Raw genomic sequence first — 27,257 nt, 5'->3', positions numbered from 1 at the left:
TGACAACAGTATCAAGAAACAGGCAACCGGATATAAGATTCCCAAGCACAGCATGTCCGTGATGTCAGCATCTGAGAGTGTGCTACTCAGAGGGGGCATTTAGTGCATGGAACACAGTGTTCTGAATTGCAATTAGGCCTGTTCTCGCTTTTCTACTCCAAAAGCATCTTAATAATGTTTCATTTTCAAGCCTTGCAGTGGCTGAACTGGCCTACAAATATTCCTGATGACAAAACAGTTGTTTAGTTGTTTAAATGCAGTTTCTCTAAAAGAGAAAGTTTAAATTCTTGCAAACACCCTTCACCTTCTAGCACCCCATCCTAGCTCAAACCATCTGTGTTGATATGTGCTGTGTGCTGTATGAGTGTGTGTGTGTGTGTGTGTGTGTGTGTGTGTGTGTGTGTGTGTGTGTGAAGAAGAGAAAGTGAGTGGGTGGATGACTGTTGTAGAATTGCTGAGTTAGTGCCAGATACAGTATCTGTGTCTCTGTCTCCTTTATAGGCCTCATGGGCTCCATGTACAAGCCGTTTTATATGGGACCTTGACTGGCTTGCTAGGAGACATTGCTCTTATGCCAGACTGAATCACTTTTCTGCACTACTTATACAACGGCCACATATCTCAGTGCTAATGCTAAAATGCTCTTATGCAGTTACATCCATGCACCTTCATGAAGTCACATCATATGCAACTTTGCTGATCAAACAATCAGAATAATAAAAACAACTCAGTATAGCTCACGTGGAGCATATAGTAGGTGTATGCTTTTTTTCTCAAATAGAACTGACCTGTCTATGGGTGCGTCACCGGGTACCGAGTACCTCAGTCCTGAACCGTTGTCAAGGGACGCCTGTCTGGGCAGGAGCCCGCCGTGAGGTCTGCTTCTGTCTGACGCTGGTGTCAAGTCCCCTGAGGCTCCCTGGTAGGGGTACAGGGACGGGTCCTGCAGTTTGGCCTTCTTTCCCTGCGGCCCGCCCTCAAACACGCCCCGCACCTGACCAGGCCCCGAGCCGTAGAACCACGCCCCCGATTTGGTGAGGATTTCTTGTTGTTTTCGGCACAAGTTGCATACCCACATAACCTGCAGGGAAGAAAAGGGAGGTGTTAATAGTTTGGAAGGATTGCTGGGCTGAGGTTACCTTATATAACCTATGATGAGCTCTAATGGAGTGATTTGGGTGTTTGTGTTATATAAAGCTGTAACATAACTGTGAAGCAAATCGCTGTTGCTGGGTGAAAATCGTTTAACATCCAAAATGTCAACTTTTCAGAAACAAGGTATAAATAATTAGATTTGAAAATGAGTTTAAACTCTAAAAGAAATCCACAAACTTGGAGTTTTGAGTTTTCACCCCACAGCGACTTTATTCATGAATCTTATTAAAAATTCATGTTGATGAGGTGAATGATGAAATATTTTACACATACAGCAGCCTTTATCATATAATATTATAGTATTGAAAGGTGACATCACATGGGTTCAGTTTATTATTTTTATTATCATACATTTTGAGTCTCAGTCCAAATAACCCCTTTTAGTACTCTTAGTGGTAGATCTCTTAGTGCTGATCAAATGTACTAAGGTTTCCATATTGCACATCAACTCATTTTTCTTATTCATTATGATGCTGTACATTACTTTTAAACTCTCGTTTCTGGTTAGCAAACTGCAACAGTGCAGAGCCTACATGACTGATTATTGCAGAGATTACTCACGTTTTTATGAAGGTTCAGTAAGTGGAGATAATGCAATTGCAGGCAATGCACTTTGGTAAGAGAGTATAGAGTATAGAATAGCAATATTTCCCTTCTGTTTTGCTGTACAAGGACTTGAGAGTGGAGGTTTTTACTCCTCTATGATGCTGTGCCTTTATCTGCTCTGTACTGCAGCCCCAGCAGCCAGCTCACCACATTGGCCTCATAAATCCAGGAGCAGACAAGAGCCCCGATCACTATAAACACACATGTACACAGACAAACACACACACTACATGGTTTAAGCTCAGCATTCTGTCTCAAGTCGTTTTATTCGTATAAACGGCATAAATCGATATCTGTTACACTGAAACGTGAATCTCACTCAGGTCTGCTCAGGTGACCACACCTGTCTCGTTAACGCTGAGCAACTTATAGTGTGCCTGAGAGGACTAGGAGCTTGCCAAGTGATTGACGGGCCAGACGGCCAGTAGGGCGGCCAAGAGCTACTGCAGCCCACCTCCCCACCCCCGCCCCACTCCCCGCCTTTACAATCCCAGTGCTGAGTCAGTGCATTACTGTTATTAGTGTGAGCGGGATCTGAATGCTGCCTCACCCACCATCAGTTGGTCTATAGCTTGCCTTTTTTTCAGTAAGCACTGAATCAAATAAAAATTGACTGATATGTTCTTTCTAGATTAACTGAATTCACTTAAACTGTGTTGATCTGTGCAGTTACTGGCTGCAGAGGTTCAAAGGATGGATTTGTAACCATAGCCTAAACCACAACTGCTTATCTCAGTGGCTGGCTAGACCTGCAGCACAGGGTGATACAGAGTAGTAACCGCTGTGGAGAAATCCAACCAATGATCACAGGGGTCGACAACCTGTATCACGCCATGTAAAGTCTTTTCACTAGAACACAGATAAAAATACACTTTTTTTATGGGGTGCCTGGGTGGAGTAGAAGAAGCAGTTGTCCAATTACACAAGTCAAGATTCAGTCCCCAGCCTTTAGTGTCGCTGGCCAGCTCAAACATGTCAGTGTTCATGGGTGGGAAGTCAGTGAGAGATCATGTCCTTGTCACTGAGCTGAAGACTTACTGGTTGATCAGAGAAGGGTGCTTGTGCAAAATCTGGGAGGGATTTCATGAACCGCAACGCCATTACACCCTCCTTGTGAAGCTCCCAGCTGGCAGCTGTCTACATCCTCTCAGACTAGTACTGTGATATAGCATCAACAAGTACAGTGTGTTTGGTAGTTACTTGTGATTTCAATATCCATCTTGTCCTGAACAGGGTGTATCTCTCTGTTTCTGTGTGCATGGACTAGGAATAGGAAAATGAAACTGACATTTGGAAAAGGCAGTAACCACACCTGTTAACATTTACAGGTGAAGCTCACAGCATATTATGATTCAAAGCTTTCAACCACAGCCATTTTGTGTCAGGTTATTGGCTTGTCACACTGACATAACACAATACAGAAGGAAAAAGTAGGCAATGGCAATGCAACACAAAAGAAATGGAGGTGTACAAGATAATGAAGACTGACACTTTGAATGGTAATTAGATATTGCATGTTTTGGGGGAAAAAAGTAGACAGGAAATAGGCGTTAAGGTCGCCATCTCTGTCATGGATTAGTACTGTAGGAATGTGCAGCACTTTCCTCTTAAGGATGTAGTACCACTGAAACAAGCAGAATAGTGAGTTCTGTGCTTCCTACGTCTGCATTAGAGCATAGAAACACAGCAAAAATCACTTTGAACAGTACTTACTTCATACAGCCACATTTGGATGTGTCAAAAATCTAGAAATGACATTTTGTAGTTACATTTCAAATGTAGGGCAAAAAAAGCCACACCACAGGCAGCATCTGCTGGCCAATGTGATATTGACACATGAGGCATTTATAGCCAGCTATCAATGTTACAGATAGGCTATAACTGTGTTGACACACAATGGAAGCATGGAGGCTACAAACTGTGCTTTATGTGTCCCACAGGAGGGTATCCAGTGAGGCCATGGCTGCCTCTTTAACTGGGGTAATGGTGAGAGCTCTGCAGTGAACCGTGAGTCATCAGCTAAGACCCGGGAGCCACCAAGGCCAGTCTTTCCTGCTAATCAACCACACATCACTTCCTGTACCTGAAAGTTGCACACATATATATACTTACACATGTATAAGTGTGCATGCTGTCAAAAATCAAAACTGTAATTTGGTTGACATTATATGTGAAAATTAGTCTGAGGAATTTATTTTAAAATGGAATTATCACATGCAGAGGGCAAATAAAAACAAATCTTCAGGAAATAGTGGTCAGTTTTCAAATTAAAATCATTTTAAACAATGCAGCAAAGCGTGGAGTAAAACACAAAAAGACAGAAGATGGTGTGCATACCAAGGAGTAATACAGAAATGTAAGTGCTTGCGAGAGGAAATCCAAAAATCTGAATTCAGTTCCCAACTCTTAAAAAAAATTTTGTTCCACAAAAAGATTTCTTAACTCAGCAATGGATGAATCCTACACGTCATCCAATCTGTTCTAGTTTCCACAATCAATAATAAAGCTAATGGGTGAAAATAACATGCCTATTTTGTTTTCACATGGACGTTATTAGTTGGAGGATTCTACTTATACATTCTCACATTATCCTAATAAAAAATAACTTTTCCTGTCACTCTTCAGCTGTCACTGCCAAAAAAGGCAATAACAGCCCAAAGGATTATGTTTCACGTGTGGTTATTTACTGAAATCTGCCCTTCTCTCTCTGAAACGGCCCATTTCCTTCACAGAAAACCACACCCATGACCTACATATTTACCCCTCCAAACTGCAATTAACATAGAGTCAGTTTCTATGAACCTCTCCAGCCTGCCAATAATAATTAACCACGTTCTCAGCCCTTGCACTCCACATGTCGAGCTCTTTTATCTCAGCGGTGAATACCTAATTGCACATTGGTATTCGAAAAAGAAAAAAAACACAACAACAAAAAAACGGACAACAAAAACGTGCATGGGTCCAGTAAATGTTGAGCACACTGAGCCTCAGACATCAATACTTGGATCTGATTTGCACTTTGGAACAGAGTCAGAATGAAAATGGATGTTTATACAGTGCATTAGGCAGGAAGAGCAAAAAGGAAGGAAAATGTCACTGCAGGGCTGAATCCTCATATGTCCAAAACATTACATGAACTGCAGAATAAACACAGCCTTGTTTTGAGCTTGATGACAGTGCATTTTGAGATTATCCAAAGGGATTTGAAGGGATGGGCCCAAGAGGTTTTAAAGAGTTTTATCAACTGATAGAGAAGCATGTGGAATATGAGCTATATGGTTTTTATTAGTAGGAAAGAGCAGCCTAAGCTAACAACTTCAGGGTTGAAATGAGATTTAGATTTATGTGACATTATTCTAAATGACTGTACACATTCTCCAATCTCTCAGACCTTAAAAACAGACATAATTCAAGGAAAAATTTACTCATGCTGCTTCCCAGAGTGTGGCAGTAACAGAAACATCTTGTTTCATTCATTACACTTTTTTCTGTCTTTAGTCACACTGGAAGAGACATCACACAGCATGAGGCTGCTAACAGTCCATCTAGGGATGCAGCCCAAAGACAGTGTGAGCTGAACTCACACTGATGGTTAACTGTAATACCGCTCATTCCCTCACAGACTACATAGACACAAACACTCCACAACAGATGCATGTATGCACAGTGATACACACACAGGTCAAGCAGCTGTAACAGCCAGAGGTATGTTCACTTTCACTGCAGCCATTCTGCCCAAGACTCTCCACATTCACACACACACACACACCACACACACACACACACACACACACACACACACACACTACACACACGCACCTCCCTTCAGCTTAACTCTTCACGGCTGAGCGCAGGCAGGGGGTTGGGGGCTGCGGCCCTCGAGCAGGGCCATTTCTCCCTGTGTTTGCACATTTCATAGTCATTGAACCTGCAGCTAAAAATAGAAAGCTAAAAACCTAGCACTACCACACGTTGCAAACACCAGGAAGATATATACTCTATTAAATGTGCTATAGGCTGTTTACTGAGGCATTGAATTAAGGGAAACAAACACCCAGTGCCATGGGATCAATAAATAATTTCCTTTCTAATACTTTCTCTTCAGACCAACAGTGTTTTCAGTGATACCAGCAAATATAATCTTACAAAAAATGTGCGTCTGCTTATAAGAGTGAGAATAGCAAATGAATACACAAGCCAAGGATGCCACTGAAGGACAGACTATCTATTCCAAAATGATGTGTGCCATATGGCCTGTCTCATAAAGATGATGTGATTTAGATTTAAAAAAAAACACCTTACTTTGTGCTGAATAGCCTTACCTTATACAGTATATATACTACACATAACTATGTAGAAAATAACATGTATCAATCAGCAACGTACTTAACATGTTCCCATTTTGCCTGACCCATTGACAATTTTTCTTGGGGGAGTCATACACACACACACACACACACACACACACACACACACACACACACACACACAAAAGCTAGATTTGCAGTAAGAGAGAGCACTGAGCTCTCTCTTGTGGCCATTAAACTGCACTACAACGTTACTTAACAGGGGCTCCAGAGTGAATCAGCAGTATCCTTACAGGCATATAACAGTATGCTCAAATGGAAAGCCAGCTTCATTTTTACATTCATTCATTTTACATTCATTCATAACAGTACATGTAATATAATTGCTAAAATGATCCTCTTGATTTCAAAGGAGGCTGTTTAGAGGGGACTTTGTAGTGATTGTCATTACTGCCGCATTCATTTTATTCAGAGTTAAAAGAAATGACGTGGGCATCCTGGTGGGCCAGTGGCCTAAGATGCATACAGTATAATAATGAAACTGCAATAAGGCAAAAAGGCATCTTCAAAAAGACCTAAATTAAAGACTAGAGATGCTGCAATATTGATGTGGCAGTAAATGACCTGTCATAGGTATCATATTGCTTTGGTGTTTCTCTCCTTCACCTGAACTGAGGTGAACTGAACCACTCATTAAAGACTCATTGTTAGAGGAGTGGAGTGTTCCTCAGAACATCCCAGTCTGGACCGAGTCCAGCTTAAGCATACAGGCATCAATAAGGATACTATCTAATACACTCCAGAGCCAATCATTGCCACGGCTGGAGGCTAAACAAGTGTGATGGGCTGCAATGACAGACATTACCATACATTTACAGGTCAATGAATAATGTATAAGAGACAAGAGAAACTATCTATGAATATGCATTTTAGTCTCTTACAATGATTTTAAGGAGCAGGATATCACTCAGTGTATGTTCCTGCATAGATTTTTCCTCTAGCCACGTTTTCCACATCATAGATGCATACTGTAATACGCACAAATCAAATTAATAAATTAATATGTATTGTCTTTGGGTTTTTTTTTTTTGTCCCATTTAATCTGTAAATGAAATTGGTCTTTTGAGGCAGTTCTACAGAATTAAAAGTTTACAGGGCATTTTGGTGTGATTTATTTGGCGGCCAATGAGAATGAAAGGAGAGCGCCTACATTCACATGCTTCAACACAGGCTGCACGTGGTGAATTGCATTTTAATGAGCTTCTAATTTTAGTGTGCGCGCCAGTAATAATAATAGACTTGATGAATATTTATGTTCCTTGTTTGAAGTTCTGACACACGAGGAAGAGGAGGTAAATACTGTAGAAATCTAAAATGTGGTTTTACAGAGAAATGTCTGTCAGACCCACACGCCCCCCTCAGCCTGTCTCAGACATAAATAAACGCGTTAAAAAATGTGAACAGACATGACGCGCGCTCACTGGCAACATACAGTGTGTGAAATCTTTGGAAGCAAAATTAAATGTCGGTAAAATACTGCGATGAAAAGATTGAATTGACAGGTGCTCTCTCCTCTAAAGGGCGTATGCGACTGGAATGGTGTATGGACAGGTTTTGTGAAAGGAATTACAGCAGAGAGGTCTGAAATGGTCACATTTCTGGCAAACAACATGACCGGTGAGGAAAAACGCGATGCAGTCACAGCCTCATGTTCACTCAGCTTACCCATGGTGCCGCTGAGGGAAAACACTGTGTCTGTGCAGAAAGATCGCCGTGTTTAAGTCCTGATAAGGTGGTGACGACCGTCCGCAGCTCCTGCTCCTGAAAAGCGAAGAAAACTGCCGACCTTCAGCACCGCGGACAGCTCCAAGTCCAGACAACAGGCTGCCTGCCCTGCCGGACAGCGGCTGCTGAAAACACCGTGAAGGTTACACCAGGGACTCCACTGATCACATCGGATCCAATAAAACCAACGCAGTTTCCCCCTCTCCTCCTATCAACGAAGCAATTACAGCATCCAAAGACGCCGATTCATTTAAAAGAATAACGGATTCCAATCTTGAATCGTTACGCTGGATCCATCAAACCGTGCAAACAATCCCCCGGACTCAATGTCAGTGGGTCTACGGGGGGGAACAGAACATGTGAGCCAAGCAATAACGCGTCAAATCACGTTACGTTTCCCACCACCGCTGTATTAGTTCATCTGTGATAGAGAGTCAGAGCTCTGCCGGAGTTGATGAGAGCTCATTACATATGCGGCGCGTCCCAGCTCTGATCCCACAGTCCAATAGACACACGGAGAAACGCGGCTACGCAGGAACACCGACTGCCACTGCTTTTTCCTGTGTTGGTGTTAACAGGCACACTCTGTCATTTCCGACTCAGTCTGTGCTGTGAGCATTTCTTGGGCTTCAAGTAAACACACAACACAGCTGCTGCCATCGATGTCTCATTCATGTTGTCAGACAACTGCAGGACCATGAAGTCATCATTGGGACAGAGGTTACAAAATGTGTAAGGAAATATGCTGCGTTCACGTGCCGTGGGAATGACTGTCTTGTAGATGTGGGCTAACACGACTTGAAATACTTCGATGTCAGAAAATTCACGACGATATGACGATGATAATTATAGCTTTTAAATCCCTAACAAACGGGCACTCTGTTAGGATGTCACACAATAAGCATATCCATTTAGGAACCTATTAGAAATAGGGGTGGGGGTATTGTTTAACCAAATCAAACCCCCAACTTATCATCTGAAAACAGCATTTCCAAGTAATGCCCATCATCTTTCCCCTATGCAGCATTTAGTTTAGTATCAGGGAAAATACAGCTAACAATGTAGCAACAGCACCCTGTAAAAGTCTGTGTACAGCTAATTTGGAAATTGCAGAGACGTGCATCTTTCTGGAAACATAAAAATCTCAAATACAACTGAGGAAAATGTATACTTAGCTATATGTTTTCAAGCCCTGCAGCAAAGATGCAAATGGTGCGCGCCACAGCTTCCAGCAGCATTTTGTGGAGCTGAAAATTAACTTCTTCTGTGATTTTCCATCACTGCTCAACACATTATAACACATTTAATGATATTCTGCAGGTTTCTGACTGGCTGTTAACCCTCCATTGCTACAAAGATACCTTCACATCACATGCATGGGATACATTATCATTGCTAGTACAACAGTTAGTTAAAATTAAGACATGTTTAACACATTTGAATAATTACGAATTTCTATTCTCAAAAGGAATAATAATGTAAAATATTTGTCCAACAGGTTACAGCATATGGTATCTGATGATGATAATGCTTTCTGTAGTGCTGTTTAGAGACTCACAAATCTGTTTACCTCACTACAACATTCTATTTATTAAAATGCAGTTTACTGTACTGTAGTGCTTCCCCTTCAATTTTATAGCAGAAATGTTGAAGGGCCACGAAGCACATGTAACATCAAGAGTTGCTTTAATCACAAATGACTTCCTCCCCGGAGACTGTTGATTCCTCAGGCCCTTTTGAAGCCACATCAGAGGAAATGGAGGGGAGCTCCACCGCTACAAGCAGGGATTCTGAAGACTTTACAACACTGACACAAAATGTATCTATATCAAAGACATTTTATATTTTTAACCCCAAAACGTCACTCTGTACTTTGTTCTTTATGTATCTCCTGTAAAGGCTAAGCTACCTGGCACCATGAAGTAGCAGTGATTATTATCAACACAGGTATTTTACCTGTGTTGATTTTTTTAATATTTATTATTCAGCTTGTTGTGATAAGGCATAAAGATTCATTGTGGCTGCACATCAAATGAGTAGTAGACTCAGCTAAACATGGTTATTAAGCAGTACTGTTACATTCCTTTACCAGCTGTTTAACTCTCAGTCCCTCTATATCATATTCCAGTGTACCATAGCTCTGCTAGCTGCCCCAGACATAGAGACTTGTAAATATTCAATGGCGTTTCACAGAACAAGATCTCTCTCGCCACTGCTGTCACCATCTGTGAGAGAGGGAAAGAGTAGACGGATGGAAAAAGGGCAGATTTCACCACCACCACCTCTTTCACTGACACACAAGCTTTCAGACAAGCTGGTTGGGTATACCAAAATGTGGCCCCGTTGTTTGTGGCAGAGTAATCAAAGCTTCTTTCCATCTGTGACTACAAGTATGGACACAAAAAACAATCAGCAATCAATATCACAATAGTCCTAGTGGGCTACTGTGTATACTGTATCACTTCTGCAATTCTACCATCTACATACTGTATGTTGTACTCTTCATCAGAATGCCCAGACAAGCTTATTTAATTATGTGTTAATCTGAAATACCAATGGAAAGATAATGAATAGCAAAATAACTGATTGCAAGTAAATCCAACCAATCCAAGTCACCTGTGCTGACATCAGGTCGATTGTGAACTACTCGCAGATGTTCACTTGGTTAACTTGTACTTCAGCTCAATCACATCTCTTCCTTGCAGAACTGAAAAAGAATCTTTTCATCTGGTCTCAGCTAAAAGCCAGCCCCTGTCTTCTCTGGCCCCTGCTGACCCTGTTGGCTCCTAATAGCCCTGGTCAGCCTGGACACACTGGACTCTATTATCAGATAAACAAAAAACAGACTGTGTATATGACAGGATGACTAGTGAACTAACCTACCTCTTTTAACACCCTAATGCCCTCGCCACCTCTTTTGCACACTCTGTTTCTCTGACTGACACTTTCATCTGAACTTCTGTATCCTGCCATAAATGCCTGCTCTGCTCCCCTGGTGAAGACAAGACTACGTATAAGCTATTTGTTGGATTTTCAACTCATTCTGAATGGGACATCTGCAAAAATATTTGAAATATGGCAGTACTGTCAAGCACAGAGATAGTGGAGTGACAAAGTGCTGACAAATGAGCCACATACACTCCTCTGGACTGATATCAAATGTTTACTCCTGCATTTTCCTTTGCGGTTTGCAGGTGTATCTCAGTATGCCTTACATTACGAAGTGTTATTCAATTAAGTTTTGGGTAACACTATATTAACATCAGTGTCCACGGTCTATATGAAGAACTGACCTTGAGTGCTAGGAGGCCAGGGCACCACCAGGTAAATGGCGGGCATTGCCTCAGTGGCACATCCCTTTCTGCCAATGCTTCGACTGTCCATCGCCAGCCTGCTGCCACTGTTATTACTCAACGCCATCTGTACAACAAGGTAACCGATCTCCCAGCTATTATCTACCAGTGAACAATGGCAGCCTGTACAACTGGGGTCTTGGCAATGGAGGGAGCAGCAGGGCAGAGGTCTCTCCCAGTGGTTCTGCTGCTCCCTTGTTTGGTTAAGAAAAAGTACATACCAACATACAATTCCCTCCAGTGTGGCTTATAGACTGCTTGGTTACTATGTGGTAGTCAACAGCTAAACACAAGGAGGTTCTAGGTAAGACAACTATGGGAAATCTATGTTATACATGCACAAGGACAATGATATGACCCCTGTGATGTGTTCATCTGGCTGTCGTTGTGATGCTATATTTGTTTAGTTAGTTACACAGCTATAGATAATCCCCAAGGCTATTCAATACTGCAATCAGTCATTATAGCTTTCCCTTTCTGATCTATATTATTCTACATTATATTTATAGTAGAACTACGTGTTAGTATTGAATAGGGATAGTTTGGATCAGGTGTGAGATTTTATATTGATTAAAACCCTTTCTACTAATAATCTGGTTAGAAAAGCTACTTCCCTCAACTGCTTGTAGGACTAAGCATTATTACAAACTCACACTGAATTTACTCCAGTCAGTATTGCACCTACGTCAAAATCTGGTCTGGTCAAAATCTCTGCAGCAGAGAGCTGACTCCAAACATGCTGGATTCTACAATTTCCATAATGCAACACGATGATGTCTTTCATTATATCCTCACTACACTGTAAACACCCATGTAACTGAATCCATATAGATTCTCTATTGAAAACAAAACAAAAACAAAAACTGGAATAGTAAAACTTTGTCAAGCTCCCTCTAGAGCCACAGAGGAACAGTTTTCACAGTCTGCACATGATTGGTAAATTTAACTTCATGTTTAAAATCGGGGGAATGCTCCTTTAATCTGAAACTGTTTCATTCTTTCAGTCTTGTGTAAGCTTTATCCAAATTATTTTAATTCCAATCCTATCCATCTTCTGTCCTTCAACCCTCATCATGTCTCTGTTTGAGAAGCACTATATCAAAAAAGTATTTGTTTTACTTTATTCAGTGTTTATTTCAGTAAAACATGGTAGACTCACAGACAAGACATATGAGGACTTTTCGTGTTTGTTTACTGACATGGTTGGCTGCTGTATGTGCATATATACATATCACAGCATTTTATGAACAATTCTTGTGTTCAGACCAAGAAACTCAGAAAAAGGATTTGCTAACCACTTTGTCCTCCTGTTGCAATTCCATGAGAGCAGGAATGCAGCAGAAAGAAAGAAAGAAAGAGGGAGACAGAGGGGGGGAGGGGACAGGAAAGATAGGGAGAGAGAGATTGTGAGTGGCATTAGTAGGTCCTGGTAGTACTGTCACATACTCAGCAGCAACAGCAAAGGATTGGATGGCATCGCATAAAAACACTCAAGCTCATGATTCAAATTTAAGCAGTCTAATACTAAAAGCTTTGGCTTAGTCTGTGGGGAGGATTTTACAGAGGTTAGTTAGGCACTGGAGTGCCACATTATACAAAAGCAGCAATCAGTTTCCTTTATGGAAAAAGAAAAGGAGGAACAGTTCCCTCCAGTGGTGATATAGAACAACTGTAAATTACAGTAAACATGAATAGGAAATCTGCAGCTGTGAATCGGCAGATCAGAGTGAACAGAATTAGAATAAAGGCATGCAGACTGGAGTAGATGTTGATAATCTGAAAAACATTAGCTGCCATTAGAGACACTGTTGGCTCAATTCCCAGATTATAATTTCACTGCAATGTTTCATAACCTTGGATTTCAAATAGTAGCATAGGGAGAAATTTGCCTGAGGGTGGGACATCTGCATTTGTGTGTATGTATGTGTGTGTGTGTGTGTGTGTGTGTGTCTCTATAAATGTAGAGTACCTAGCATGCGAGTCAGTGTTACCTTATTTGACCGCAGAGACACTCGTCCTCCGCACCGAGCACAGAATTTCGTTTGGCAATATGAACAGAGGTGGCCACAGCCATCGGCAAACTTGGTTTTGTGGCATATCCCGCAGGTTGGGGCTTCACTCTTCTGGTCCTGAACCGGCTTAGTCTCCTCCCCCATCTTCTTAACCTGGTCCTTATAAGACTCAAACTGCTGGTGCAACTTCCTGTAAGAAAATGGGAAAGACAGATGTTAGGAAAAGAGACAGGATTGGTGACCTATAAAAAAGATGGTTTGTGTTTCATTTACTGATTTATTTAATATTTATTTGTATAGGGACAAGTACATAGCACAAACCACACATCACAGTATTTATAGCCTAAGCTAATTTGCAATGCCTGTACTTAGATGGCTTTAAAATACACATTTATCAGAATAACATTGGCCAAGGGACAGAGAACATAACCTTATTTCATTTAAAAAAAACTGCTGTTTTACTTTATCCAGTTAAACAACTACACACAAACTATTTACTGTAACATGTATGTTATTATTATGTGTTGGCATAAACAATAGATGTATATTTATTTTTAGTCTGGCAGACAAATTATGGCTAACCTGGATAACAATCTTTGTGCACCAGAATCCAGTCCTTATTATTGCCACCAGTCTGATACATGCTCAGTCCTGGCCTCAAAGTCACACCTTCCATAGTAAGCTCCTTCTATTGACTGACTAACTGATACAACCTCGGACGTGTGCAGTGTGAGAGGTTTTGAAAGGAAAAGCAGACACCATGACCTCAGAAGCTTCAAAGCTGAGCACATCCTTTGATACTGCACCTCTCCCAAAACAGGGGGTGTGGGTATCAAATTTGCTTTGCAAGTTTAAGAACATCACTTAATTCCACTTTCTCAGGTTCCCCTGCGTTTAATGAATCATTTGCACCTGTGTTTCTATATCAGGACAGTTGTAAGGTGAGCCACCCTAGGGCCACACAGTTATATAGCAATATTGCCAATACACACAATTATCATCTCTCTGTTGTATTACTTATAGGAAATCATTGGTGGTCAGACACAGTAGAGCCCACCATTCATTCAGCGTTTGTCAGCACAGTGTCTATTGTGTTACTGTTTGTGTCCTATAGATGGCACCTGATCTTATACAGTAGATCCTTAACTCCTAACAAGTCCTGAGAGGCCACTGAAAAAACCTGCATGGACTCTGCATGCATTTTGTATGACACATGTCAATTGAGCGTCTCCTTGGAAACTAAACACTGGGCTGACTTCATAATATGGCGATTAGAATTGGTTTCGCCCCACATATCCCCTGCAACATTCATTAGCACTTGTGAATTATTGAGCAGTGCTATCCTTTTACCACATACAGCTCTGAGTTTGAGATAAACGTGCTTCCTTTAGCCACAACCAGACATTTAGAGCCCAAATGTAATGGCCACGCACCACCTGAAGACTGTGTGTGAGTGTGGCTGTGTGAGCAAGTCTCTGTGCCATCTAAACATTAGATAGTGTGCCGTTGGCATGCCCCTCATTGTACCCACAGAGGGATTAAAGGGCTAATTGTGTCACAGCCTTTGTGTGTTTACCAAGCAGAGATTAGTATGTAGCCTTGTTTAACAGATCCCACCAAATCTCATTTACTGACAGAGGGCCTGATAACAGCGTGATGAAGACTGTGATACAAGTGGTAAAGCCACTGTCTCCGAGGATCAAGGAAATAAGACTACAAACAATCATGTTTTATTCTCACATAATCTCCCCTTACACTCAAACGTTTACAGAGACATGCGCTCGATCCCGGGCCACTACATGGACTGAGGGCCACTGCTCTATTGACAGGCAAGGTCACTGAGAAGAGCTGTTAAAGATAACCAATGATTACCTCTCCCTTCCTCTGTATGAGGTCACTTCTTTTAACACCCTATCGCCTCTCGGTGGCTAAATAGAGTTTATAAAAACATTTTAAAAATATTTCTCAGGTGAGAGTTCTACGAGTTTGACTGCATCAAATGTGTAGACTCTAAGCTGCACACTGCGACAGATACAGAAGAGCAAGAAAGAACTGTTTAAATAGAGAGTAGATAGACAGGTATGCAGAAGATTTAAATACTGTGAATGAGTGACCGAGTAAGGCATGAAGAGGAAAACTAAGAAAATGTGGAGTAAGAATAGTGGCAGCATGTACCCAGCACCCATTCAGAGGGGTATTCTTATTCGGTCAAACACGGTCAAATGTAGGTGACACTGCTGACGAGTAATCATACGCTGCTCATTGTCCCATCCCATGCTAGCGTATCGGAGCTCTCTTACCTCTGGGCCGCACCAGAGCAGCCACACACAGCCGGTAACCTGAGCCTCTGTCTTGGACATATGACAGAGCCAGCATATCAACAGCGAGGGTGAACTACAAGCTCTCTACAAGCTCCTGGATTCTACTTCTGCCACAAACTGAGCTCAGTTTGAACTCCTCTACCATCCTTAATGCATAATGTTTAGGTTATATGTAGCATCCATTAAAAGCAACATTACCTAGCACCTTCCTCCAATTCCTCTAATCTGAAACTATTTGAAATGATGAGATTCATGTTGTGTTTCTGTATTAAGTTGTGATATTTTTTAAAGCTAACTTTACCTTAATTGATTTATTGGCAACTTGGCAGAATAAAACCTCCGCAACAAGCTAACAAACACACAGCGAGTTGAAATGGCTGGCAAGTTAGCCAACAATTGTCTATTTACACATCCAACAGAAACAAAACAACATTACCATTCATTTGGAGTTGAGTTTCTGGCCAACTGACAGATTAGAAATCCAATATTTATCCTCCTCTGTGCTTTGGTTTAGAAAAATATCTGACTTTAGCTTGCTAGCTGCTCTGCTATTTACCTAAGCTAGCTAGTAACTAGCTTTGTCTAGCTGCTATTTGGTTCCTAGTACTTAGCATACAGTAACGTTAGGTTTATAATTTTCAGGTTTTAAATTTTCTTTTGCTAAAAACAGCATTCTTTCTCCAGCATTAACTCTGAACCATATAAAGTATCCTACGTTTGCAGGCTTTAAAACCAACAAAATTAAGCTAAAACACGCTAGCTAAATGCTCCATAGTGCTGCACAGTTGAATGATAATTTTCTGTTTGTAGATGGAGCAAACCTTTTTAGGTATAGTCATATAAAAATGTTTGATTAGGACACATTTGCTATGTATATTGGGTAAATTAAAACTTACATGAAGTTGCTAAATTCCATTCACTTCAACATGTGTCTCCTACGGGCCACTGTGGCCGATAACAGCCCTCTGCCTTCCTTTAACAACCTTTCATATAGCACACATTGTGACTTGTTAAAGCTAGAGAAGCACAGGTGCAGCTAATAACATTAACGATGGCTCCATTCCACTTAAGGACCATACCAGCTACCTACCATTAATAATACAAGGGCCCTGCAACTAGCTAAACTAAATGGGATGGAACCCTGAGGCCTTTTTCATGGCAGACATTTTGACATGGAAAAGCTCAGGTGTAATTAACAACATTAATGGTTAAATTCCACTCGCATGTTCCAAGGCCCTGGTGGTGGTCATGCTGACTCGTGTATGGCTTGCTGGGACACAGAGCCAATATCAGTATAATTAGTTACACCTGTACTATTCCTACTATGACAAGTCAAAACATCTTCCAATTAACCGACTGACTTATTCCCGCTTTAAACTTGCTTAAAACTACACAACATGACTGACAGCTACAGCTACTCACTGCCATTCACCCCAGCAGAAAAACTAATAAATGAAAGTGAAATAGAAAATAAATAAACATATTTTAAGGGATTAGAAGTTTCCAAACCAGGTTGTCCTCTTTTTATGTCAGTGGTCAGCAGCTACCACTGACTGCTTAAGTTTAAATACAGGTCTTAGGTCTGAGGTGGTCTGGGCTAAGGTTCTTCACTAGCTAGGCTTTAGCATCAGTCTTTATATTTCTCTTCTTCACTACATACATTATACTGGTTTAACTCTACAGACCAGTTAATCATACAGTATCTTTGTACAACCAGCACCGGGTAACTGAGGTCCCTTGAGTGCTTTTGATTCTCTGTTCTACCTGGTAGTTAACTGCATTCACCTGGTGTCCAAAGTGTAAAGGTCCCTGATTTGATTTGGATTGGCCACAAATGAAACTAAAATAACTATGTAGATAAATCTCATAGAACAGCCTGAACCAAAGTTCCCAGCTCTAACCATATTGCATTAGTTAGCTCTAGCTTAGTTGGTCACATGGTTAGTTTTGCAGCACTAATTTATGTAACGTAAGCCAGAAAGCTATACTTGTGGGTGTTTTAAGTAAAAATTAAAGAATTAAGAAGTATTATAGAATATAGCAACATGTAATGAACTTGATATAAATTTTTAAAGCATAAAATCAATAGCCCTGTGTTACAGATTTTAGTACAATGGTCCAGATGAAGGCTAAGGAATACATAAACATGTATGGCAACTTCTTTTGAGTTTAGTATATTGGTGCTGGTACCAGCTCACAAAGCCATTACCATTATGTCCTTTATAAAGGTAGAATCCATCGTGGCAAACCACTCCCACACCACCACTCTCTCCTCGTATGCTCCAACAATCACTGAGAGAGTCTAATATCCACTAGGGTCAAACATACTGTGCGTCCAGCTGCTGGGGTCACCACTGTATGTTTGTGCCTGCTGGGAGGAGATCAAAAGGGGTCTGTACTATTACTTACGCGTCTGGCTCTGGCTCCTTGTCATTTTGGGACTTTTGCTGGGGCTGAAGGACGTTATTTACCAGCTCAGTGATCCCACTAAACCACCTGTTCAAATAAGCAAAGTGTGACTGGAACATCGCAGTGAGTCATCATGGGAGAAAACAATCTGTCCTGAAAGCGTTTTTTTTTTTTTTTTTTTTTTTTAGGAGGCAGGTCAGATTCTAAGAAGTGAACAATAGCAGGGACATTCACTACAACCAGCGCAGAGAGAGGAGAAGGCCAGGACAACGGGCAGAGCGGCGATTAGTGGAACATTGACAACCAGACACAGTGTCAGAAATACAGAGAGAAAGATAGAAGAAGAAAGAAAGATGATACAGACAGACTTACAGTAGAGGGGAGGAGAGAAGAAGCAGGAAAGCTCTACAGCCAATGGAAATGAGAGCTGCATCAAACGCTGAGCTGAGGGTAACAGGAGTGTCATTTATTCCAGCCTGGTGGTGCAGTAGGGGTCAGGTTATTGGACTGGTTAGCCCTACAGGTGGATTTAGTCAAAATGCAGCTACAGTAGAGCAGGGCAGGTGCATCTAGTTCATATTTGTGATTGAATTACAAGGCTGCACAAGCCAATCAGAGTGCAGATGACACACTGGATGAGAATGGGCAGCCAGTTAGAGACCAGGGACAAGGGGAAAGGGTTCAGGGGCCCGGCTATAACAAAGCTGGTAGAAAGGAAAAGCCGCTGTCATTGATGTCATGGAAGTCGGCGGTTTAGTGTCCAGCACAGAATTCAACAATCTGGTCAATACTAATCATTAAAAGCTTATCAAAAATAAAATGCCACCGTGCATTCACAGCTTCTTTCCATGACATTAGTGACATTTCTTTCATTTTCCTCCCAGAAAAAGAGGAGAAAGCCACATAAAGCACACAGCACCGACTGACAGGAAGAAGTGTCAAAGCCTAGAGCACTCTGGGTAATGCAGTTTACTTACTGTGCCGGCTGAGGCTTTGGTTCTTCTTTGATCCTAAAACATAAAAAAAATAAAAAAAGGTGTGCACAGCTCAGTGCATACAGAACACAAAGAGATGAGGAAAACAATCTAAAAGACACAAAATACTGACACAACTGATGTCACCAAAGATGTGTATGACATAAATAATACTTCAACTATAATATGAATAATATTCAGGATATTATAGATGATGCTTTGATGAACATGACAATGGTAATGAGGTAAAGAATATGAAAAAAATGAACATTCAGAATGACTTTAAAGATGACATAAAGTTAGTGATTTGGACCAACTTAAACTTAAAAACAACTCCTTCATGTGAGTAACACTCTTATGTTGTAGGTACTAGCATGGCTTTCTACAACAAGAGGGTGGATCCAAAGTGCCAGTCCACATCCCTACTGCCAGTTTTTATTCAGCCCTAGAAGTTTTTCTAAGAGAAATGCATTATTAACAGGGGCCTCCATCACCACGCACAAGTTCAGAGTAACCAGCGTGCAGAGCAGTCCAGCTGAGCGACATTTGAGCCTTGACTTGCACACTGAGCTGCATCATAAGGTGAGGATGGGAAGCAGTAGCTCATTCTGTGTAAAGATCAACTAAGCCGAGCAACACATGCTTGACTAGATTTCATTATAACTGATAGCATGGCCATTAACGTATCAGCCAAATAGCTAGCTGCACTTAACTTTTAGTTTTAAACAAAGTCAGTTCACCTGAATTACAAAAAGACATTTTCTCACTTTTGTGAAACATTGAACATAAGATTTAAACAACGTAACATCAACAGGTCCTGTCCACAAACAAAGTCCTGGTTACTCTGGACAATCAGCAGATCTCAGTGTTGACCATTGTCAACTACTTTCTATAGAAGAAACTATTCCTAGAAAAACTTTTTTCTATTTGTGTTGGACATTGTAAATATGACTTTTTTAATCCTGTGGGCACCACACACAAAATTCAATTCCCCTTCATTGTATTGGTGCAGCAGCAGAAATAACAGAGGAAATCAAACCAAAACTATCCAGATGGCAAAATATCACTAGAGGAAGTGAGAACATGTCTTTTGTGATTAGGGTAAATGACGCATTTGATCATATCTTTTATCTACAAATTATACTGAATTCACCACTGTGTGTACATTAATACTGTCAGATAATATTGTAAAACGACTGGACTTATAACCTGTGTTGAAACCTACTAAATCAGAGCCAAAAAGCAAGAAAATAACAAACTACGACTGTTTCTTACAATAACATCTACTAAGTAGACTTCTCCTCTAATGACCACATTGGCTCAGAAATAAACAAAAGTAGGAGTCACCAAAGTGTTACATCCATCATAAACAGCAACGCTTAACATGCAGTCTTTACATTAAACATTGCATTAATGTGGAATTACATAAAGATACAGATAAAACAGGTGTACCCAGAATAACCGAGACAGCACAACCATCACTCAAACACACACCCAGACACACACCAGACAAACACCCAGACACACAGCAACCACCACATAAGTGTCTAGCGTCTGTATACCATCTAAAACTGAAGCTGCCAGTTCAGCTGCTCCCTCCTGGTTTAGGAGCAGATGTCACCTTAAGCAGAGCAGAGACCAGTTGCAGCTGAGAATCACACGTCATAATTTCACACACCTCATCACCACTTATATAAATTCCATATTCAGCTTTTTATAGCCCGTGTGAAATGAAATGTGTTAATTGGACTTTGTTTGTGACCGAGACACAGCAACATTTACTAATCTCATTCTGTAGGAGCGGTACTGAAACTTGATGGTTTTTACATTCTTCAAATAATACTGACACTAGTCTTCAGGTTGTAATAGTAGGGCTGCAACTAATGATTATCACCATTATTGGTTAATCTATTGATTTCTTTTAATTATTAACGGATTATCAAGAAAATGGTGAGAAATGCACATCGCAACTTCCCAGGGCCCAAGGTGACATCCTCATAGTCAGTTGCATCCAGGTAACAGTGCAAAACCAAACATATTCTAATTGCAATTGTATAAAAGCAATTTTTCACTTTTGAAAAGCTAAAAGCAGCAATTTTAAATAAAATGAACACATTTCTCTTCCAGAACCTTATTGTTGCTGGAACTGAAAAGCCTCTGAAACAGCTTCCAAACCATATGATACTAAACTGTCCGCTAAAAACTGTTCGCAAAGACTACAACTAATAGGCGCCTGATAAGGAAAATGAACAAAATGTCCACTGAAAATAATATTCCATCAAGTAAAAATCCAGTACTTTCAGATTAATCCCAGAGTGTGCACTAAGTGGATGCTATCAACTCCTAAACAAACACTGAGGCTGAAACAACTCTCATGCAGAGCCTCACAATACAGCACTAAAGCAGCCCAACAGTCTACTTTAGCTAAAGAGCACTCCAGAGTGAGAAATCTGTCTGTCTGATCTCTGTCAGATGGGTGAGAGAACACACGAGAGAAGATATAGTCCTGTGTACCCATCAGTCTCGCTGCTCTGTTTTCCGATGAGCCAGTCCATATTTATCCTCTCGCTGTGTTCTCCCGATGACCTGCAGCGCCGTTCTTTATTGATCCCATCAGCCCAGTCTCTGTGGTCGCATTACAAGCCTCATATTTATCTGATCGAGCCTGCTTGCCTGCCTGCCTGCCTGCCTGCCTGGACGGCTGCCGGACAGAGTGTGTGTGTGTGTGAGTATCCGTCTATGCGTACTGTACTCATACGTGTGCATATGTGAGTGTGTGAGTGTGAGCACACAGTGTATTATTTGACATGGGGCAGTAAAATGAGTGAGTGTAAAATGTCACAAGTGACGTATTAAGTATCCTGGCTGCTGAGGAGGCCTGCAGGGCAGATACAGTCTCTGTTTTCCATCTCTTTAAACTGCACTCTGCTTCCCATGAACACCCCAACAACACACACACAAAATAAGAAAGAAACACAGCCACACTGGTACAGAGATAGGAAAAGGTTTTTGTAGAGCATCCATGTCTTCCATGATATATGATTCTCTCCTATTTGTGTCAGAGTGGCAGCCTTAAGTCTTAATCAGCCACATGCTGCTGTTATTTTTAGTCCCTGTTGTTATTTTGTTCTGTATTTGGGTTTCAACCTTCTCTGCTTCACTGGCTTTGCATGGGGAAGCAGCCAGGCTTGACAATGACTGATGCTACACTGCTCTCTAGTGGACAGATGTGCTGCATAAACCTCTAAGATCTAGATTCCTGGAGCTCTATATGGGAATGTATAACAAAGCAATTTTGATGGAGTTTCTGTGCTGCGGTTTAATGTCTTTTGGAAAATGACGCAACAGAAAACAGCAACCGATAGATGAAGAGAGAGAGGGCAAATGAAATGAGTGAAACTGGACTATTATTACACTTGCAATTAACCAGCTGGCAGGATGCTCAGCAGTAATGTGGGTGCTAAAGGCCAGGACAGACAGGAGGTAGCATGTGGTTATGGCTATAAGCAAAAGCTTCAATGATTTGTCAGTGACTCGGTTAGTCAGCTGACAGCAAAAATACCAAACACTGCTGGAACCAGCTTTTTAAATGTGAATACTTCCTGCTGTTTTTCGGTTTGTTTACGAATTGAATATCTTTGGACTTTGGTCTGACAAAATAGGAAAATTGACACTCTGGGCTCCGGGAAACTGAGATTGTAATATTTCAAAACACTTCTAAAAAAGAAAAGACTCATCAAAAATCAGTAGTTGCTGACATGCATAAAAGCAGATGTAACAACATGAGTTGAATGGCTTAGTCTGAGGTTTTTCTTAGTCTTTATTACATTATTATAGATATTGTAAGACAAAAGCACTTGAAACAATAATGCTGTTTCATACCTGCCAGCCACAAGATAAGTCACTCATTTGTACAGGAGGTGATGCACTCACCAGTAACCCCACAAAAGCTGTGTAGTTAGCGTGAGCAGCAATAAGAGGAGAGGGACATCATTGCTGTCACTGCTTAGCATGTCGACAAATTCAAATCTACCTGAAGCTCATGCATTGGCCCTTTAAGATAAAGATAGCACTGATTCTGCCCCTTCGGGAAAGAAAGAGCAAAACGTACATGCTGTGATGCCAAAATACATGGTCTCCTTGTAAAAGCAAGCCAGTCAGCAGTTCTCTTGTTGAGGGTTTCTCTATACTCTGATGGGAGTGACATCCTTAGGAGAGCTGAATTGATGCAGCTCCTTCTGTACAGACAGCAGGACAATTACACAGTGGGCTGCCACGAGGACCTGAGCATTCCAAGAAGAGATTGAATTAATCTAAGCCCTCTGAAGATATCTCTGCTAATAAGCAGTGGGGAAGGGGAGGAGAGGATAGGAGAGCATATGAGAGGAGAGGATGCTTAAAACATACCTCCCTCTAAACTGTGCAATCGCTCTTTCACCCATAAACTGCTACTCCTTTGCCGCAGTTGTGTTCACACAAATACATTGATGTGACAGCTGTACAACGAGCCCTGAATCATCACATTCCCACACACCCAGAACAAGGTTGGCAACATGTCACATGCACCGCAGCAGGTCCAGCAATAGCTAGTGTGGATCTAACAGCTTCTGATGGGCAGCAGAAAGAGAGAGCCCGCCCACTTAGAGTCAGACAAGTCAGATGCCAAGTAAAGACCTGGCACAAAGGACACAGTCATTTACTGATATTGTAGTCAAAACATTTGTGCACTGATTGTCAAATCAGCTGACAAACGACAGACGCTTTGGTAAAAATGAATGTCACTGTGCATCTAAAGAAACATTCTATGAAAGAGAAACATTTTACCACCCGACCCTAGCTCTGCAGAGCGTTTGAGCATCTTTAAGTTCATTAGTTTTGCTTTTACAGTGGAAGTTAAGATATCATCTTCACTTTTCCAGCAACATCAGCAGCAAACAATGTGGCTTACACTTGCTAACTAACACACCTCTGCTAGTTAAAAAATGAAAAAATGTGTTTTATCTTTATCGTGATAGTTTATTTATATTATATTATATTTTATATATATTATATTATATTTCATTTATATTTAAATGTATGTGTGTGTGTGTGATTGTAATGTTTGTATTTTCAGCCTCAAATGAATACACATTTGGTGTTATTATTTACAGCACCATGGCAGTGCCCAGTGCAACAATGTGGTTCACTGATGTGCTTTTAATACCTTTCGGACAACAATGGATCTCTATGGCAGAGACAAAATAAAACTCAGCCTCATTCTTTAAACTACTGCCAGAAAAACTATATTTAGGTGCAAAAATGGTGCAGATAGAGCTCTGGAACACTACATTTTCCCTCTGCAATATAGACATTGCTACAGCAAGTTGCTGTAGCAATGTCAAAATGACATGAAAAAGTATTTCCATCAGTTTGCTGCCTGTAGATCAACAATAACACTCTTTTCGTTTCAAGCAGCTAACAGGAGACCCACACACAGTAATCTCTGTCACACTGTACTGAGCTTCCACACATGCCACCCAAGGCGTAATTACTTTCCAATTACACCGCCTCCCCTGCCCAAAGTGTGCCGGGCCTGCCCAGCCAGTCACTCAGAGGTCTGTCTCTGTCTCTCTCTCTCTCTCTCTCTCTCCATGTAATCCTGTCTTTAAGCAAACGGCTGCTCGGGACCTTTTTATTAACTTCTCAAAAGTCAGCCAGATGTTGGTGGAGCAGTAAGAATAGTGGGGATATGGTCAGATGTACAGTAGTGGTGCTCTCCTCGGGGGAAAGTGTGACTTTTCACTGATTACCACGAGCAGAAGAAAACAAGCCTCAACATGGCTTCCAACCCATCAACTAAATATCCTTAGACGGTGATGAAGGTGTCTCCCCTGTATATCTAGAACTAAATGCGTCTGTGTGTATTCGCTTGCTCTGGATTCTTTGCACTCAGAACTTTCTTGCAGAGTGTGAGCCAGACTGACTTGACAGCACGTCCCAGCAGAGATGCTACAATGGAATGTTACAAATGCCTCCTGAAATGATTTGAGTGTAGTACATTGGCATCCCACAATACTTGACAGTTTAAACAGATAGTGAGATGCATCTCCGTCTTGACATCAACACTTAAGGAGAAAATCTGTAATAGAGGATCTCATGGCTAAGCAGTGACCCTGCAGGCCCTCTGAGTCCACTACAGACTGAGTGATAATTGGATCATAAGGGAGTAATCTGGCTCAGTGGGTAAATACCAACTACATACATCATTAATACCATCACAGCCAGTCAGTACTGCCAGGAGATGAGGTTAATGTCTGTCTGAACTCACTCAGAGGCTGGTGACCTACAGGGGAATCTCTCACTGGAGGCGGTGGCACTGCTGAATTCTGTTCTTGTCTTGGCTGCAATAGTGTGATACACATTTTATCTTGGTGCAGCATAGTATGATGTTAGAGAATTACAGAATGGTTTTCACTGTCACCTGCAATGGAATCATGATAAAAGGCCACACCTTAGTGACCTACCTAGGTGGGTTACTTGATAAAAATGTACCTACCTAACTCCAGGGTTAAAAAAATGTCTACCAGCATACTAGGTATAACACTAGGCTTGCCAATTTAAAAACAAGTGTAAAAACCTTTTATTTAAGACAGTGGAAAGATGCAGGTGGGTGAATGTGTTTATGAGTAATATCTATGATATTTAAATCTACATGTCACAGCTCCCACTTAAAGGCCCAGTCTGTAGGATTTAGTGGCATCGGTGCAATTGTAGATTGCAACTCTGTCACGTCACACTCCCCTTCCAAGCGCGGAGAAACTATGGTGGCCGCAAAATATGCAAAAAAAAAAAAAAAAACACCTATCTAGAGCCAGCAGTTGGTTTGTCCCTTCTGGGCTAATGTAGAAACATGGGGGTTCAACATGGCAGCCTCCATAGTAAGCGACCTTCACCGTTTCAAAAACAGCTGATTCTAAGGTAACGAAAACACAACAATTCCTATATTCAGGTGATTCTATAGTAATGAAAACATACCTATTAATATTATATTCCATTTCTGCCAACAGATCCTCCTAAATGTTACACACTGGTCCTTTAAGTCTGTCATGTAGCAGAGACACAGCAGTGTTTGTTGTTATCAGGATTTTGGGGAAGGGAAGCACCAAATAAGTTTTATTAACTTTTTGCCCTTTTGTCCTGTTAGGCTTCAACACCTGGTTGTGTTATGTGCTATTTATAGTTTGTAGGTAAACAGTTTGTCTCTACATGTCCAGGACCCAACTGGGATTGAATTTATGTCTTTTGTTCTGATTTTTGTGACCGTGTGGACAGTCTGTTGTGTGCAGGTTGTTTATGGCGGACCAAAACCAAACCAAAGAAAAATAATGTAATATACACAGTGTGTAATAATGCTCACATTGTGCATATTTGTAAAGTAATGTCCAAAATGTGGTAACAACATTAATAAGGATATGTTGGATAGAGAAAAATCAAACAGAAACATTATAGGAACGATTACGGTACACAACCACATAAGGAAAATCAACATGCATAGTGTATGACTATGTCAGCATCATCCCTGCAGCATATATAAAATTTCCCATTGTGCCACCTCTACTGTACATTTCTCCGCAAATCTCCAAGAAAAGGAGAGTGTGGACTAAAAATAGCAGCTCATTTAAAGACAGACGATTAGGTCTTGAGACACCTGTTCATTCTACCTCTCCAATAAATGCCAGAAGAAGTGCTACTTAACACTTTCTCTCCACCTCAGAGAGGATTAGGGGCAGGGGATAGAGCGCTGATAACTTCCTCTGGCACGGGGCGCTGGCACAGCGCGATAGGCAGGGCAGAAGGGACGGTGAGAGGGCAAGCGCCTCGGTGTGGAGGGGTTGGCCAGCTACCACAGCTGGGCCTTAGAAAGCACAGATAGGATTGAATCCGCGGGGCACACTCATCAGAATAGGCAATCTAACAGCGCACAAGCCAGACCTCCTGACCAAGGACTAATATTCAGATTGTCAAACAAGAGTTGGCAACAGCAGATTTTCTGAGCAACGGGGAAGTGGCTAATCTGCTGCCAAATATAACTAAAATCCATCTGTTTCCTTAGATTACCTGCCAGGATTCAATTGAGCTGCTCCATATCTCCCCTCCTGAGAGATTTCCAAGTGGCAAAGAGTCAGCTAATCACCCAGCAGCCCACACATTCACAAGTGTATTTCTATGCAAGGATTACAGGAAACATATGCACAATATTCATTTTAATACAGATTGTTTACTGTACATTGGAAACAACTATACAAGCAATATTTAGTCAGAAGTAGTGATACACCACGTTTGTGTTCTTGCACAT

At 41.2% G+C, this 27,257-nt stretch overlaps 1 protein-coding gene across 21 annotated transcripts in view; it reads right to left on the bottom strand.

Annotated features, from left to right (window-relative positions):
* rims2a (regulating synaptic membrane exocytosis 2a) overlaps positions 1-27,257 on the bottom strand; it is a 141,961-nt gene that overhangs the window by 101,232 nt on the left and 13,472 nt on the right. For 12 of the 21 annotated variants that reach the window (XM_051406255.1, XM_051406256.1, XM_051406248.1 and 9 more), the window contains exons 3-7: positions 18,926-18,958; positions 17,949-18,035; positions 13,198-13,408; positions 12,502-12,513; positions 789-1,081 (exon numbers count right to left, since the gene is read on the bottom strand). In XM_051406255.1, coding sequence (XP_051262215.1) covers positions 789-1,081; positions 12,502-12,513; positions 13,198-13,408; positions 17,949-18,035; positions 18,926-18,958 — 636 coding nt within the window. The remainder of the gene's footprint in view (positions 1-788; positions 1,082-12,501; positions 12,514-13,197; positions 13,409-17,948; positions 18,036-18,925; positions 18,959-27,257) is intronic. The other 9 variants (XM_051406274.1, XM_051406276.1, XM_051406273.1 and 6 more) reach the window with 3 other exon arrangements.

This window comes from Dicentrarchus labrax, unplaced genomic scaffold (assembly GCF_905237075.1).
Source record: "Dicentrarchus labrax unplaced genomic scaffold, dlabrax2021, whole genome shotgun sequence".
Taxonomy (NCBI): Eukaryota; Metazoa; Chordata; class Actinopteri; family Moronidae; genus Dicentrarchus; species Dicentrarchus labrax.
Note: the sequence above shows the minus strand (reverse complement) of the source record. Positions and strands in the feature narration are given on the sequence as shown.